The 17,475-nt window shown below is 34.6% G+C and overlaps 2 protein-coding genes across 2 annotated transcripts; both read left to right on the top strand.

The window, feature by feature from the left end:
- The first annotated feature begins 887 nt into the window (after positions 1-887).
- LOC125589811 (mitogen-activated protein kinase kinase kinase 20-like) lies at positions 888-5,136 on the top strand. Its single transcript, XM_048762335.1, has one exon. It carries the CDS (start codon positions 2,677-2,679, stop codon positions 3,577-3,579), a length of 903 nt encoding a protein of 300 aa, XP_048618292.1. The 5' UTR covers positions 888-2,676; the 3' UTR covers positions 3,580-5,136.
- Positions 5,137-9,214: 4,078 nt separating this feature from the next.
- LOC106409021 (mitogen-activated protein kinase kinase kinase 20) lies at positions 9,215-16,013 on the top strand. Its single transcript, XM_048762334.1, has one exon. It carries the CDS (start codon positions 13,568-13,570, stop codon positions 14,468-14,470), a length of 903 nt encoding a protein of 300 aa, XP_048618291.1. The 5' UTR covers positions 9,215-13,567; the 3' UTR covers positions 14,471-16,013.
- The last annotated feature ends 1,462 nt before the right edge of the window (positions 16,014-17,475 follow it).

The raw sequence follows: 17,475 nt of genomic DNA, 5'->3' as shown, positions 1-17,475 counted from the left end.
AAGTATGTGATGACGGTGGTGGTGAGGCAACCTTTGTCATCTTTAAGCAGCACTGAAACTGGTTGGTGGACAAGCGCCATTGGTCATGAACGAGATGAGAGAGATACTTATAATCAATAAGTGTAACACTAGATATCTATGTGTCTCCTGAGAGTGCTCCCAACGAAGAAGCAGCCATAACAACACCACAGTGTTTCCAAGACATAGTTGGACGCCTATGCAACTTCAAGTCAAGCTCACGGATTTTAATTTCAAGTTAACTCGCAATATAGTCAGGGTCTTCTGTATTATGATGATACCATTTAAAAGGGTTCCACCAACCTTACAAACCAATGATGCGGTAGACAGATTTAAGTTTTTGTTTCTGATTTCTACGATAGCTAACCCCTTCCAGTTTATGTTTTTAATTCTGATTTCGAACACCCAAGTACTATTGGTATCTATTTCTTAGTTGCACCACCAAGTCAGTAAACTTATTAAAGAATTTATGAATTGTCTTCCTTTTTTTTTGAGCAACTTATGAATTGTCTTCCATTTTTCATTTTTAAGATCAAATCTATAAACAAAACATTTAATAATTTATCATTTATTTAAATCGATAAGTCATTGTCAATCCAACAGTACATCAGTCTCTCAACAAATAATAATTTACTGAAATACGTAATATAATTTAAAATCTAAGAACTTCGAAAAAGAATAATAAAATTTCAATAATATCCACATTTCATCAGCCACAACCAAAAACTAACATATAATAGATTTTTTAATAATAATTTTGAAAAGTAAAAATAAAAATAGAAAAAATCGTAAAATTAAAATTTAGTTAAAATACATAACATAAAATGAAAAAGGTGAATTTTTTTTGGGATTAAGGTGGTCTTTTTTTGTAAAAAAAATAATAATGAGAAATTGGTTGAAATACCATAAATTGGCTACCATCTTTAAAAAAAAATCTTCAATCAAAAATATCATAACATTTAGGTTTAGTATTTAGTGATTTGACTAAAGTTTTGTATATAAAGGGGGTTTAGGTTTATAAACTCACCAGATCGCAAGGCTCCAAGACCCCCGGAGTTCGGCCCTTCTAGAATGCATTGAAAATTTTGTCGGCCGCACCTTCACCTTCCAGTTGAAGCTTTCCAGATTCAACTTCTCATCTAAACAGCAGAGTTCATTTATGATTCTCACTAGCGCCCAGCCCAACCAAATTTTGAGAACCAAGTCATTACATTAACTTCTTTATGCTCTGTCGGGAAACTACGAAAGTTTTTGATCATTGTTTAATATTGTTAATGCACTAAGGTGGCAATGACAACCCGGTGATTACATGCCTGGTGGTGGAGCTGTGAAAAGAAGTTATCCATGTGAGAACATGACGGACTCGGACATTAGAGGAAGCACTGCTGATGGGAATGGTGATGGGCAAACAGCTGCTCCAAGTGATCTAAATTAGTCACATGTAACTGACAAGAATACAGGAGAGGATGCAGCAGTTCTGGAGGAAGAGCGCTCCACATAGAAACAATGAGATTATTAACAAGTTTGAAGACTCATCGACAACGAAAACGCGCCCACATGAACATTGCATTGAACACTTTCTTTAAAAAAAATTCACTTTCTATGAACTAAGAGATTTTTCTTAAACCATGTCACTGCTTTTAATAAGTTTGTCCAGCTAATCTATTACTACACTGTTTATCAATGTCTAGAAATATTTTTTTATTATAAAGAATCAGCTACATCATATAAAGCAACAGCTTAAATAAAAATGTATAAGTTGATAAAAAAAATTTTGTATAAAATAAAAGGTAAAACAAACATATAAAAGGAAAAACAATATATGCTAACACAATCTACCACAATAATTATTTTTTAAAATATTATTTTTATTATCATAGTCAAATTAGAAAAACATTTTTAAAAATTTAAAAAACTAATTTTAATGAAAAATATTAATTGTCGAACAAGTATATAATCTCTAAATTAAAATAAATTAAAATTTCAAAATTTTGTTAAACTTTAAATAATATTTATATTATTTGCTCATTTGCTCACCCGCCCATTTGCTTATTTAAAATATTAACTTTACTTTATATTTAAATTTCAACTAAATTAACTTTTTTACAACTATCGGCTTTTATTCTACTTTTATTGAATCCATTAGTGACTACCACTTATGCTATTCCACTTTGAACTAAGCAACTTCAAAATAAATTAATACTCTATAGTCGTTAACCAATGGATCGAAAAAATATCACTCTTTTGCAATATTTTCATTTTCATATTTTTGAACATTTATTAAGACCATAAAATAAATTGTAAATTAAAGTAAAAATAAAATAAACAAATCCGGCGCGCAGCGCCGGAATACTACTAGTAAGATATATAAGAATGCAAATATGAAAATCAATTTAGATTTTGAGGAATAACCAAAAAAAAAGGAATAAGAAACTGAAAAGGAAATTAAACATGATAATTTAGTTTAAAAAACTAAACACGATAAACAACAAAAACAAAAGGAAAGAGTGAAAACCCAAAGCGAATAGTGAACAACGTACTCAAGTAGCTTCATATATATAAGAACGCTAGAGACTCCTCTAGCTATCATTGATTCGATTACTTGTTTCTCAGACCAAAAACAAAACACAATAGAGTCAAGAACCCTAGTTACAGAGAATGACTAAGATGGTGATGATTAGAGAAGACAACAACAACATCAGCAAAGCTCCGAATGTTGTTGGCCAATCTTCTTCAGTACTAGAGTTTGTCTGTGTACTTGGCCGAGGTAGTTTTGGTTCGGTCACTCTCATAAGAGACTCCAAACACCGGTTACACGCTGAGAAATCATCTCCGATAGCTTACATGGAGAGTCTCAAGAAAGAGCATAGGATCATGCTTCGTTTCCGTAACCATCCACGCATCGTCCAAACCACAAACCCTAATCTTCACATAGGTATCAACCTCGACCATTGTTACATGTACATGGAGTTTGCCTCCAAAGGTACTCTCCACAACTTCATCACCCACTTCTCTGGCCAACCAATGCCTGAGGTTATGATCGGACGCGCTGCTCTCATGATCCTTCAAGGACTCGAGGCTCTTCACTCTCACGGCTACGTTCACTGCGACCTCAAGCCGGCTAACGTTCTCCTCTTTCCTTCCAAGATTGTCGGAGAGCCGTGGGATCTCAAGCTTGCTGACTTCGGTCTATCTAAGGAGCCTTCTTGTACGAATCCAAGGTCCTCCTTGTCTGGCGGTACAAAGGAGTACATGCCCCCTGAGTCTTTGGGACCCAACCGAGTGAAGATGATTGGACCGGCTGTTGACATGTGGGCTCTAGGGTGTGTTGTGCTTCAGATGTATGGAGGCCGTCCAGTGAAGATGGGAGAATGTTGTTACAAGTGGAGGCTTCCGAGACTAGTATCTCCGCTGGCCAACGACTTCTTGAGGCGGTGCATGGCGTTGCAGCCCTCACGCAGAGCCACCGCAGCGGATCTGTTGAAACATCCTTTTGTTTGCACCAAGGCTACATCATATGCTTCAGTACTGTCCTCCTCCTCCTGTCATAAGACACAATAATGTTTATGAGAGAATATTGTGGTAAAAGACAAGGAGGAGACCGATGATGATGGATCCAAGATCTAGCTAGAGATTCGATCTGCTGAGTTCTCAACCGTTAGGTCTCGGTTGTTAAATAAAGTTGTCTTTAATTTTATTCAGTTGAGTTTGAGTCTTGATTTGATTGTTGTTGCACAGTTAAGAACAGTATAATTCATGTTTTGGTACTTGACTTAATATTCTTATAATGTATCTTTGTCTTTGCCTGATGATTGCTATTGAAATGTTTAAAAGAATCTAATATATACTAGTATTATTACACAGTTTAAATTAGTCAAACAGAAAAACATTCACACATTCATTTGGAGGCGTTAATCCAGTGGAAAGGTTTACCTGGTTATGAGCAATCATGGCTCTATGTGTGTTTTTTTCAATAAATCCTATCGGCTGATCCATGTGAGAGACCAGATTTTACCTGAAGGGGGAGGGGGGATGGGGGTATTGATAGACCCTTGAGAGTATACATCAGGAAGAGAGGCAGAGGAGTTGAGAAAAAAAGGCTTAATATGAGATGACGTGGCAGAGGAATTGGAGGGAAGTGAAGATAATTGATGGTGAGTGGAGAGAAGTATAAATAATGAGAGTCTGTTGTAGATAATTTCTCATGAAAGTTTGTTAGAGAAGATTGAAGTCGTGAGAGGGTTTGTCTCTGCGATTCAGTTTACTCAAGGAGAAAGGTCCTTGGGATTGTAATTCACTTTTGATATTCAATAATACATTGCTTATTGCTTATAACAAGTTAACAACCATACAAAAATTCGTTTCTTTTTTAACTTTTCTGGACTAACCCCATTCAGTGAATGTCCATCACTTCCACCATACAGAAGAAGAAAAATGATATCTAAAGAATATTATATGAAACATATTTTTTTAGTATTTTCCGATATTAAAACTGTAGGACCATGATTTATGTTGAATAATTGCAGCATATATTAATACCAAACAAAACTTATAAAAGAAAACAATAAACGATGCCATATTACACGAACCCGTTGTATGTATAGAAGCCGATAGTGAAGCCCAACTTATGATCCATTTAAGAAGCTTTTGTAACTACGTAACTAGGGTTTTATAAACCACAATATATGTCGTTAAAATACTTGCTAGTAGGTCTGAGCATAAAATCCATAATTCGAAATCCGAACTGAACCCGAACCGAAAAATCTGATCCGTACCTGGTCTGAAATGTAAAAAATACCCGAATGGATCTTGTAAGGTGGTACAAAACATATCCGAACCCGAAGTGTTATTAATCGAACCCGAACGGGTAACCCGAAAAAAAGAAAAATAAAAAAATCCGAAAAGATATCCGAAGAAACCGGTCCGAATGTCCAAACTACTCCCTCCGTTTCAATATAGATGATGTTTTAGAAGGATTATTTTGTTTCAATTTACATGAAGTTTTGAGATTTTAAGGTTAACTTTAACTTTATTGGAAACTGTTCAACCAATTAGATTTTACCGTCTTTTTTATAATTGGTTAACTGATTTTAAAATTATATCTTTAAATTTTTTTTTAAGAAAAAATTAATTTTCTTAATCTTTGTGCAGTTAGGCAAAACATCAAGTATTATGAAACGGAGGGAGTATACAATGTAATTATATGAAACATGAATATATATTTCAAATATTCAATTTCATATTTATTTTGATATGGTATCTAACAATAAGTATTTAAATTTTAAATAACCACTTTAAATACTTAATTATATATAAATAAGTATATATTTCTTATGTTTTGTTTTTAAATTTTAGATTTCATTTCGGGTATATCCGAACCGATCCGATATAATCTGAATCCAAATGATATATGGTTACTTTATGGGTTCTATGATGTGATACAAAACCGATCCTAACCCGATGTGTTATATCCGAACCCGACCCGTACTTGCAAATTTACAAGAATGGGATCTATGAGGTGTTATAAAAAAGAACTGAAATCCGAAAAACCCGACCCGAATGCCAACAGGTACCCGAACGCCCAGGCCTACTTGCTAGTATACAACCTTGGCTGCCTTTCAAGCAGCCTCTCTTTTATCTTTATGAATTAATCCAAAACCTTCTTATCTTGGTGACAATCTAAGCTTTCCTCTCTTTAGTTTGTTGCATTCAATAAAGCTCTCATGAGCTATTTCAATATCTCTTTTCTATCTTAATAAAGCTCATTTAAGCAAAGTCTAGTATTGTTCAGTTTGTCCACATGGTATCAGAGCCAGGTTTTCTACTTGAAGTTGAAAAGCTTTGAAGACAGCAAACACATCAGACTTTGATTTAAGGGGATAAAACTCGATGGTTTTATGGTTCGTTTGATGCTGTCTGCTGATGGTTTAGATATTAGGATTGAACTCATGAAGCTATAGATTGCAACTGGAATGTTTTGGGTTTGATTATAATGAGATTAGTGGCAGCAAGTTTATGTTTTTTTGATGAGTGCACACAAGATGTTTGGTTAAATGTCCAAGAGAAAAACAGATTGTGAGAACGAGGAGTTTTGGTGGCATATGGATAGGAAATAGAGAGTTGAGGTTTAGTCTGTTGTAGGATGGATATTCTCTTTGGCTGTGAGATAGCTTAGTCCAGTTAAGAGGATAAAAAAAAAAAAAAATCCCCAACTTGTTGTGAGACAAATAGGTAAAAAGAACCTGAAGATGTTCTCACACTTATGTCTATTCTCCAAGCTGAATAGAGTCATCTACCTACTTGCCATGGACCTTCAACTGCTTATGCTCCCTTCAAATCCAGCTTCTTTTGCATTTTCAAACTTGGCTCAGCTGCTTGATTCACTACCCGATGCCAAGTTTGCGGGAGGATATTGAAGCCCATAGTGAAGCCCAACTTATGATCCATTAAGAAGCTTTTGTAACTATGTAACTAGGGTTTTATAAACCACTATATATGTCGTTAGAATACTTGCTAGTATGCAACCTTGGATGCCTTTCAAGCAGCTTCTCTTTTATCTTTATGAATTAATCCAAAACCTTCTTATCTTGGTGACAATCTAAGCTTCCCTCTCTTTAGTTTGTTGCATTCAATAAAGCTCTCATGAGCTATTTCAATATCTCTTTTCTATCTTAATAAAGCTCATTTGAGCAAAGTCTAGTATTGTTCAGTTTGTCCACAGTATGAAGGTAATGAACCAAAACTTTGTGTTGTACTCTCATACTAGAAATGGCAAATTTGCATGTTGTCTTCAGAATGAAACCCCAAGGTTCCCTTTTTTAGTTTACTTGAGACTTGGAGTGGAAGACTCGAAACTTAGTAACACAAAACAAAGACTCAAAACTTGGAGTCAGGGCTGCATCTACTGCCGAGCCATATATTATATCAGTTTTGGATTCTTCTTAAATGAATGTGGTTTATTGAACCGGTGTAAAGGTTTGTAACTCAAACTTGTATAGTGAGCTAATGATTGAGGATTAAAATACGATTTTGTGAAGTAAAACGTTTATTGGTACAAACACAAGTTCATAAGCCAGGTTAAGGTGTTGATTATGTACTGATCTTGAAGTAGTTTTGGGTATGTTTTTGAAAATAACCACCTTTTACCCAATCAAACTCTTAGATAAATAGATTTCCTTTGACCAAAAAAAAGAAGAAAAGATAAATAGTTTTCCTTCAATCAAAGGAAACTGGTTTTATTTTATTTTTCCTAATTTTTAAAGAAAATCCAAAAACTACATCTGTTAAGTTTTTCATCAAATTATGTCGGTTTTTCAATTTTTTAATATTGCTATTAATTTCAGATTTTAGAAAAGTATCATTTTATATACAATAACAAAGTTCCTGTTTTTATAAATTAAATAAATTCAGAAAATTTCAAAAGAAAAATTGATTTAAACCTTACTATTTTAATTAACTTTTATAGAAAGTACTTACAGAAAATAAATAATCATAGAAATATTTGTGCCCAAATCCATTACTGTCTGATCTTAATTCTTTATTTTTAATAATTAATTACTTAAATAACATATTGTAGTATTTTTAAATATCAATTTCGAAATATTCAATAAAATTGAAATTTTTAATAGCAGTTTATATAATTCTCTTTGTATGTATGTTTTTGGTGATAATATACTGTATTTTAATTGCTTTAATTTTTTTTTTATTATTCTTATTATTTTTATTCTTTATTAATTTAATCTAAATTTTTTCAACTAAAGTTTTCTAAAATCTAAATCATCGTCCAAGTTTTTCGAAAAGCTAAAATCTACAGAAAAATCAGAAACTAAAAATTGAAAAAGCCAAAATCTTAAAACTAAATCAAAAACCAAAACCTAAAAAGCAATAAAAATCAGCTTAAAATCAATTTAAATTTTGAGGAGTAAGAAAAAGGGAAAGATACAACTAAAAAGAAAATAGTGAACAACTTGTAACAGACTCAGCTTCTCATAAATCTTATACAATAAAGTTGGCTTGCCTCTCTCCTCCTTGAACCATCTCACCAATGTGCTTGGAGCATTTTGTGACACCTGTCCTCATTTATTTTCATTTTGTTTCGATTTCGATGTTGAAACGATTAATACTTTGATGGGCTATCACTCTCTTAGGCCCAGTTGTTATTTGGTTTGGTTAATCTTCATCTCCAGCACCTTCACTCTCTGAAGCTCGAAACACCAAACAATGGCTCTGTAACGTATTCAGCTTTCGGCAAACATATACCATTTACTCAAGCATTAACGTCGATCCTGCCACTCCTCCCACTCTTTCGCATTAACTCGGCCTCATCATCCACCAACGTAACCGTTCGAAGCTCCGTAAATGTGTTCCGTCCCTGCGATGAACAGCCTCAATTCGACCAAATCCCAAAGGTCAATCACTATTAAACATCAACTCTACTAATGGCGAATTCTCTCTCTCTCTCTCTCTCTCTCTCTCTCTCTCTCTCTCTCTCTCATTACTTGACTATCTGTAAACCTAATTCTCTTTAACTCTATCAATGTCTGCTTAAAAACTTCATCAGCTAACATCTTATACAATAAAGTAAGCCTTTTTCCTCTGATTATTTGATCAAAAGCATCGTGGTTTTTTTCCCTGTTATGAAAAATCACTACAAGAAAAAAGAGTTTTGATAGCAGTACAGGATAGCGTTTTTTGTTTTTCTGCTATGGTTGACATACCGCTTAATTTTAGATAGCGTTTGTATATTTGGAAACGCTATAATAAAGTAGTTTATTTAAAAACGCTATGATAGCGTATCTTTAATAGCAAAATATAATAAAACGCTATATTTGGCTTTTTGAATCCCTAAACTCTAAACAAGTTTTTGAACCCTAAACTCTAAACACAAACTTAAAACTCTAATATTTTCATATTATAACTTCAAATCTTAAACGTAAACTCAATTTTTTCTTAATCTTAATATGTAACTTTCAAACACATAAACCTTAAATCTCCTATCAAACTCTATACCCTAAAACTTCAGCATAAACCATACATCCACTAATATATAAACTTCAAATCTAAATTTAAACTTTAACCACAAATATTAAGTGTACTCTTTAAATCCAATGTTTCTTAAACTCATAACATAAAATCTTACATATAAATCATAAACTCCATACTCCAAACTCTAAACTCATAAACATAAACACTAAGATGCAATTTTGAAATTATAATTATATAAATTTAGTCATAACTACAAGCACGTAAGCATTATTTAAGACTTAGAAACTTGAAACATAATCATTTAAATATTCATATGTTTTAAATTTTTAAAATTAAAATACATATATAAATAACCAAAAACAATACAAGTTCCTTTTTAGTGTGCAAGAATGATGAAGAGTTCTTATTGGTCAGAATTTTAAGCACATGGATCACCTCTTTATCCGTTGGATGAGATTAAATCCGACGGTTCAGGTCTGTTCTTTTTCAGATTTGTAGATCTTTCATCTTCTCTTTCTAAAAAATTATCAATCTCTCTTCTATCTTCTCCTTCCTTTCGACCATCTCTGTTTCTATTCAATTCTTTTTTTATTTGGTTTTAAGATTGATAAAGTTCATGTGTTGGCTTCTCATTTTCTAATTGTGTTTGTGTTGGATTCTTTTGTAGGGAAAGGAAGCCAACGAAATCAACAACATCTTGCGACGGAGCCCGAGATCTGAAGAAGCCGTGGTGTGGAGATGGCAGAAGAAGCTACAGGTGGTGGTGGAGGTGGAACCCAGAAAGAAGAAGAAGAAGATAGGCGGAGAAGGAGAGAAGACAGAGACGTGAGGAGGGCTTCGTTGACACACCGGATCTGAAGTAGTTCCATGGAGATGGCAGAGAAAGCTAGTCGTGGTGGTGGAGGAGAAGGAGAGAAGACCGAGACGCGAGAGCTTGGTCGACACAGCAATGGAGGAGGACGGCGACGACAAATGGAGGAGGAGGACGACGGGATGTATACGGCGTTGTGGGGGACAGTTCATGGAGGCGTAGACTAGGTTTTTCTTTTAGGTTTAGCTTTTATTTTGTTAAAAAAAATTGGTTAAGTTTGCTTTATTTGGTGTACCGGTCTTTAACTTTGTAACCAATTTCGATTTATAAATATCTTTTAAAATTTTTTTATTTTTATTTTTATTTTTAGTAAGATAAATAATAACAATAAAAAAACGTTATAATAAAATATTTAATTGCTTGCAATAAAACGTTATTGTTTGTCGCAATATGATAGCAATGCAAAAAACTGCTATCTAATGTACTTGACCTATTATGACGAGCGATGATACAGCGCTTCTAAAACCGCTATCGTATCGTTAGATAGCGTTTTCCGTCCGCTAATAAAACCCATTTTTCTTGTAGTGAATGGGTTTGATTGAAAATCAAAAAAATTGTGAAATTATCTCTGGTTTATCAGGTGCACGGAAGCTTGATCATGGAGTTTATTGCAAATGGTGGGTTAGTCCCGCTATAAGCAAGGCCATGGATGGTTAAATCCTCAACTCTGATTAATGGAGCTCTCTCAGTGCATTGTTCAGGAATTAAGATTTTTTCTGCAAATATACTTTTGCAGTTTTGCCCAAAACGTTTAAGGATTTTTCAGGTATATTAATGTTGTTCTTTGATTGTAGGATGTTTCTCTCAGTGCTCCTTTCTTACAACTTCCTTATTTAAATAAATTTAATGCTAAAAGGATAGGGTTGCAGGTTGGATTATTTTGAGAGTTTCAAGAGGTGCACCTGGAAGAACATTCTTAACCACTCACGGAGGTTGCTGGTTTGATGGAGAGCGATGTTGTGGACATCGAGAATGATACCTCTCTGAATGTAGAAGTCACTTGCAAAACAAAAGGTGAAGAAGTTTTCGAGAAAGCAACTTTACGACAGTGACCACTCTGAAACGCCTCACTGGAATATTAGGCGGTATTCTTCATTCGGCTTACCTTTCCGCAAAGAGAAAAGCTTATGGGTTCTTCTTGCGGATTCAAACAATATCTGTTTCTTCCCGAAGGTTGCTTTCATGGACAGAGTTGAAGCTATAAGCATTGCTTCGAGTTCTATTATTTAGACAGTGAATACTTTAGGAGAAAGCATCGAGACAAATCATAATGCAGTTAGAGAAGTTCCGACTCTGTGAGAAGATTAAAAGTGGGTCTAGATTGGTTTTGCAGCCACTTTCCGAGGTAGGTGGAATGATACTGAGACAAAAACGTCAATACTCTTGCTAACCACTCTAAATTCAAAAAAATACTTGGAGGTACGTCTCTTTCCATTTTTATGTTTCATATAGTAATTGTAGTTATTCATAGACTTGAAAAGTTACACATTTAAAGACTTCTCTACGGATGTGTATCATTACTAATACCATTCCATCTATACTTTCAGGTGTTGTAACCCTTAGCTTCACAGATTCCCCACGACTCTTCTTTGATTCCGACGGCAGTGTGACCGAAAAATATCTATCAAGGTAATCGTGAAAAAATCTTCCCTTCTCACCAAAAAAAAATCCTCAGAGTGTCCACTATATATGCTTCATACTCCACCACTATTCATTAGTTTTGGTCAGCATGTTTCTCCACCGTCACACCAGTTATAAGTACTAAAATATGAATGCCAAACCATGTCGTCGTCCACCGCTCTCGAAATTAATTCTATATAAACACATTTCATATTCAACCATGTTCGAGCTAGGTTTGGAGCAAATGGAGATACCACACCAGCTATCAAAAGCTCCTCCGCAGCTATCAATAGCTTCCACGTAAGTGTTTTCAAACAGTTCTGTTAGCATCATCTATGAATCTACAGCTCCCCTTTATGTCTTATATATATTATTCGCAAGTCATGCGACTAATCGTGTGCTATATATATATATAGATATTGGTTTGAGGTTAAAGTATGTGATGACGGTGGTGGTGAGGCAACCTTTGTCATCTTTAAGCAGCACTGAAACTGGTTGATAGATACCAAGGTGGCAAAGGGGTTAGCTATCGTAGAAATTCTTTAATAAGTTTACACCCAAGTACTTTACTGACTTGAGGTTAAAGTATGTGATGACGGTGGTGGTGAGGCAACCTTTGTCATCTTTATGTTTTGGTGGTGCTCTGTCGGGAAACTACGAAAGTTTTTGATCATTGTTTAATATTGTTAATGCACTAAGGTGGCAATGACAACCCGGTGATTACATGCCTGGTGGTGGAGCTGTGAAAAGAAGTTATCCATGTGAGAACATGACGGACTCGGACATTAGAGGAAGCACTGCTGATGGGAATGGTGATGGGCAAACAGCTGCTCCAAGTGATCTAAATTAGTCACATGTAACTGACAAGAATACAGGAGAGGATGCAGCAGTTCTGGAGGAAGAGCGCTCCACATAGAAACAATGAGATTATTAACAAGTTTGAAGACTCATCGACAACGAAAACGCGCCCACATGAACATTGCATTGAAGACTTTCTTTAAAAAAAATTCACTTTCTATGAACTAAGAGATTTTTCTTAAACCATGTCACTGCTTTTAATAAGTTTGTCCAGCTAATCTATTACTACACTGTTTATCAATGTCTAGAAATATTTTTTTATTATAAAGAATCAGCTACATCATATAAAGCAACAGCTTAAATAAAAATGTATAAGTTGATAAAAAAAAATTTGTATAAAATAAAAGGTAAAACAAACATATAAAAGGAAAAACAATATATGCTAACACAATCTACCACAATAATTATTTTTTTAAATATTATTTTTATTATCATAGTCAAATTAGAAAAGCATTTTTTAAAAATTAAAAAAAATAATTTTAATGAAAAATATTAAAGGTCGAACAAGTATATAATCTCTAAATTAAAATAAATTAAAATTTCAAAATTTTGTTAAACTTTAAATAATATTTATATTATTTGCTCATTTGCTCACCCGCCCATTTGCTTATTTAAAATATTAACTTTACTTTATATTTAAATTTCAACTAAATTAACTTTTTTACAACTATCGGCTTTTATTCTACTTTTATTGAATCCATTAGTGACTACCACTTATGCTATTCCACTTTGAACTAAGCAACTTCAAAATAAATTAATACTCTATAGTCGTTAACCAATGGATCGGAAAATATCACTCTTTTGCAATATTTTCATTTTCATATTTTTGAACATTTATTAAGACCATAAAATAAATTGTAAATTAAAGTAAAAATAAAATAAACAAATCCGGCGCGCAGCGCCGGAATACTACTAGTAAGATATATAAGAATGCAAATCTGAAAATCAATTTAGATTTTGAGGAATAACCAAAAAAAAAGGAATAAGAAACTGAAAAGGAAATTAAACATGATAATTTAGTTTAAAAAACTAAACACGATAAACAACAAAAACAAAAGGAAAGAGTGAAAACCCAAAGCGAATAGTGAACAACGTACTCAAGTAGCTTCATATATATAAGAACGCTAGAGACTCCTCTAGCTATCATTGATTCGATTACTTGTTTCTCAGACCAAAAACAAAACACAATAGAGTCAAGAACCCTAGTTACAGAGAATGACTAAGATGGTGATGATTAGAGAAGACAACAACAACATCAGCAAAGCTCCGAATGTTGTTGGCCAATCTTCTTCAGTACTAGAGTTTGTCTGTGTACTTGGCCGAGGTAGTTTTGGTTCGGTCACTCTCATAAGAGACTCCAAACACCGGTTACACGCTGAGAAATCATCTCCGATAGCTTACATGGAGAGTCTCAAGAAAGAGCATAGGATCATGCTTCGTTTCCGTAACCATCCACGCATCGTCCAAACCACAAACCCTAATCTTCACATAGGTATCAACCTCGACCATTGTTACATGTACATGGAGTTTGCCTCCAAAGGTACTCTCCACAACTTCATCACCCACTTCTCTGGCCAACCAATGCCTGAGGTTATGATCGGACGCGCTGCTCTCATGATCCTTCAAGGACTCGAGGCTCTTCACTCTCACGGCTACGTTCACTGCGACCTCAAGCCGGCTAACGTTCTCCTCTTTCCTTCCAAGATTGTCGGAGAGCCGTGGGATCTCAAGCTTGCTGACTTCGGTCTATCTAAGGAGCCTTCTTGTACGAATCCAAGGTCCTCCTTGTCTGGCGGTACAAAGGAGTACATGCCCCCTGAGTCTTTGGGACCCAACCGAGTGAAGATGATTGGACCGGCTGTTGACATGTGGGCTCTAGGGTGTGTTGTGCTTCAGATGTATGGAGGCCGTCCAGTGAAGATGGGAGAATGTTGTTACAAGTGGAGGCTTCCGAGACTAGTATCTCCGCTGGCCAACGACTTCTTGAGGCGGTGCATGGCGTTGCAGCCCTCACGCAGAGCCACCGCAGCGGATCTGTTGAAACATCCTTTTGTTTGCACCAAGGCTACATCATATGCTTCAGTACTGTCCTCCTCCTCCTGTCATAAGACACAATAATGTTTATGAGAGAATATTGTGGTAAAAGACAAGGAGGAGACCGATGATGATGGATCCAAGATCTAGCTAGAGATTCGATCTGCTGAGTTCTCAACCGTTAGGTCTCGGTTGTTAAATAAAGTTGTCTTTAATTTTATTCAGTTGAGTTTGAGTCTTGATTTGATTGTTGTTGCACAGTTAAGAACAGTATAATTCATGTTTTGGTACTTGACTTAATATTCTTATAATGTATCTTTGTCTTTGCCTGATGATTGCTATTGAAATGTTTAAAAGAATCTAATATATACTAGTATTATTACACAGTTTAAATTAGTCAAACAGAAAAACATTCACACATTCATTTGGAGGCGTTAATCCAGTGGAAAGGTTTACCTGGTTATGAGCAATCATGGCTCTATGTGTGTTTTTTTCAATAAATCCTATCGGCTGATCCATGTGAGAGACCAGATTTTACCTGAAGGGGAAGGGGGGATGGGGGTATTGATAGACCCTTGAGAGTATACATCAGGAAGAGAGGCAGAGGAGTTGAGAAAAAAAGGCTTAATATGAGATGACGTGGCAGAGGAATTGGAGGGAAGTGAAGATAATTGATGGTGAGTGGAGAGAAGTATAAATAATGAGAGTCTGTTGTAGATAATTTCTCATGAAAGTTTGTTAGAGAAGATTGAAGTCGTGAGAGGGTTTGTCTCTGCGATTCAGTTTACTCAAGGAGAAAGGTCCTTGGGATTGTAATTCACTTTTGATATTCAATAATACATTGCTTATTGCTTATAACAAGTTAACAACCATACAAAAATTCGTTTCTTTTTTAACTTTTCTGGACTAACCCCATTCAGTGAATGTCCATCACTTCCACCATACAGAAGAAGAAAAATGATATCTAAAGAATATTATATGAAACATATTTTTTTAGTATTTTTCCGATATTAAAACTGTAGGACCATGATTTATGTTGAATAATTGCAGCATATATTAATACCAAACAAAACTTATAAAAGAAAACAATAAACGATGCCATATTACACGAACCCGTTGTATGTATAGAAGCCCATAGTGAAGCCCAACTTATGATCCATTTAAGAAGCTTTTGTAACTATGTAACTAGGGTTTTATAAACCACTATATATGTCGTTAGAATACTTGCTAATAGGTCTGAGCATAAAATCCATAATTCGAAATCCGAACTGAACCCGAACCGAAAAATCTGATCCGTACCTGGTCTGAAATGTAAAAAATACCCGAATGGATCTTGTAAGGTGGTACAAAACATATCCGAACCCGAAGTGTTATTAATCGAACCCGAACGGGTAACCCGAAAAAAAAGAAAAATAAAAAAATCCGAAAAGATATCCGAAGAAACCGGTCCGAATGTCCAAACTACTCCATCCGTTTCAATATAGATGATGTTTTAGAAGGATTATTTTGTTTCAATTTACATGAAGTTTTGAGATTTTAAGGTTAACTTTAACTTTATTGGAAACTGTTCAAACAATTAGATTTTACCGTCTTTTTTATAATTGGTTAACTGATTTTAAAATTATATCTTTAAATTTTTTTTTAAGAAAAAATTAATTTTCTTAATCTTTGTGCAGTTAGGCAAAACATCAAGTATTATGAAACGGAGGGAGTATACAATGTAATTATATGAAACATGAATATATATTTCAAATATTCAATTTCATATTTATTTTGATATGGTATCTAACAATAAGTATTTAAATTTTAAATAACCACTTTAAATACTTAATTATATATAAATAAGTATATATTTCTTATGTTTTGTTTTTAAATTTTAGATTTCATTTCGGGTATATCCGAACCGATCCGATATAATCTGAATCCAAATGATATATGGTTACTTTATGGGTTCTATGATGTGATACAAAACCGATCCTAACCCGATGTGTTATATCCGAACCCGACCCGTACTTGCAAATTTACAAGAATGAGATCTATGAGGTGTTATAAAAAAGAACCGAAATCCGAAAAACCCGACCCGAATGCCAACAGGTACCCGAACGCCCAGGCCTACTTGCTAGTATACAACCTTGGCTGCCTTTCAAGCAGCCTCTCTTTTATCTTTATGAATTAATCCAAAACCTTCTTATCTTGGTGACAATCTAAGCTTTCCTCTCTTTAGTTTGTTGCATTCAATAAAGCTCTCATGAGCTATTTCAATATCTCTTTTCTATCTTAATAAAGCTCATTTGAGCAAAGTCTAGTATTGTTCAGTTTGTCCACATGGTATCAGAGCCAGGTTTTCTACTTGAAGTTGAAAAGCTTTGAAGACAGCACACACATCAGACTTTGATTTAAGGGGATAAAACTCGATGGTTTTATGGTTCGTTTGATGCTGTCTGCTGATGGTTTAGATATTAGGATTGAACTCATGAAGCTATAGATTGCAACTGGAATGTTTTGGGTTTGATTATAATGAGATTAGTGGCAGCAAGTTTATGTTTTTTTGATGAGTGCACACAAGATGTTTGGTTAAATGTCCAAGAGAAAAACAGATTGTGAGAACGAGGAGTTTTGGTGGCATATGGATAGGAAATAGAGAGTTGAGGTTTAGTCTGTTGTAGGATGGATATTCTCTTTGGCTGTGAGATAGCTTAGTCCAGTTAAGAGGATAAAAAAAAAAAAAAAATCCCCAACTTGTTGTGAGACAAATAGGTAAAAAGAACCTGAAGATGTTCTCACACTTATGTCTATTCTCCAAGCTGAATAGAGTCATCTACCTACTTGCCATGGACCTTCAACTGCTTATGCTCCCTTCAAATCCAGCTTCTTTTGCATTTTCAAACTTGGCTCAGCTGCTTGATTCACTACCCGATGCCAAGTTTGCGGGAGGATATTGAAGCCCATAGTGAAGCCCAACTTATGATCCATTAAGAAGCTTTTGTAACTATGTAACTAGGGTTTTATAAACCACTATATATGTCGTTAGAATACTTGCTAGTATGCAACTTTGGATGCCTTTCAAGCAGCTTCTCTTTTATCTTTAT

Source organism: Brassica napus, chromosome C7 (genome assembly GCF_020379485.1).
Source record: "Brassica napus cultivar Da-Ae chromosome C7, Da-Ae, whole genome shotgun sequence".
Lineage (NCBI taxonomy): Eukaryota > Viridiplantae > Streptophyta > Magnoliopsida > Brassicales > Brassicaceae > Brassica > Brassica napus.
The sequence above is the reverse complement of the archived record's forward strand: the minus strand, read 5'-3'. Positions and strand labels throughout refer to the sequence as shown.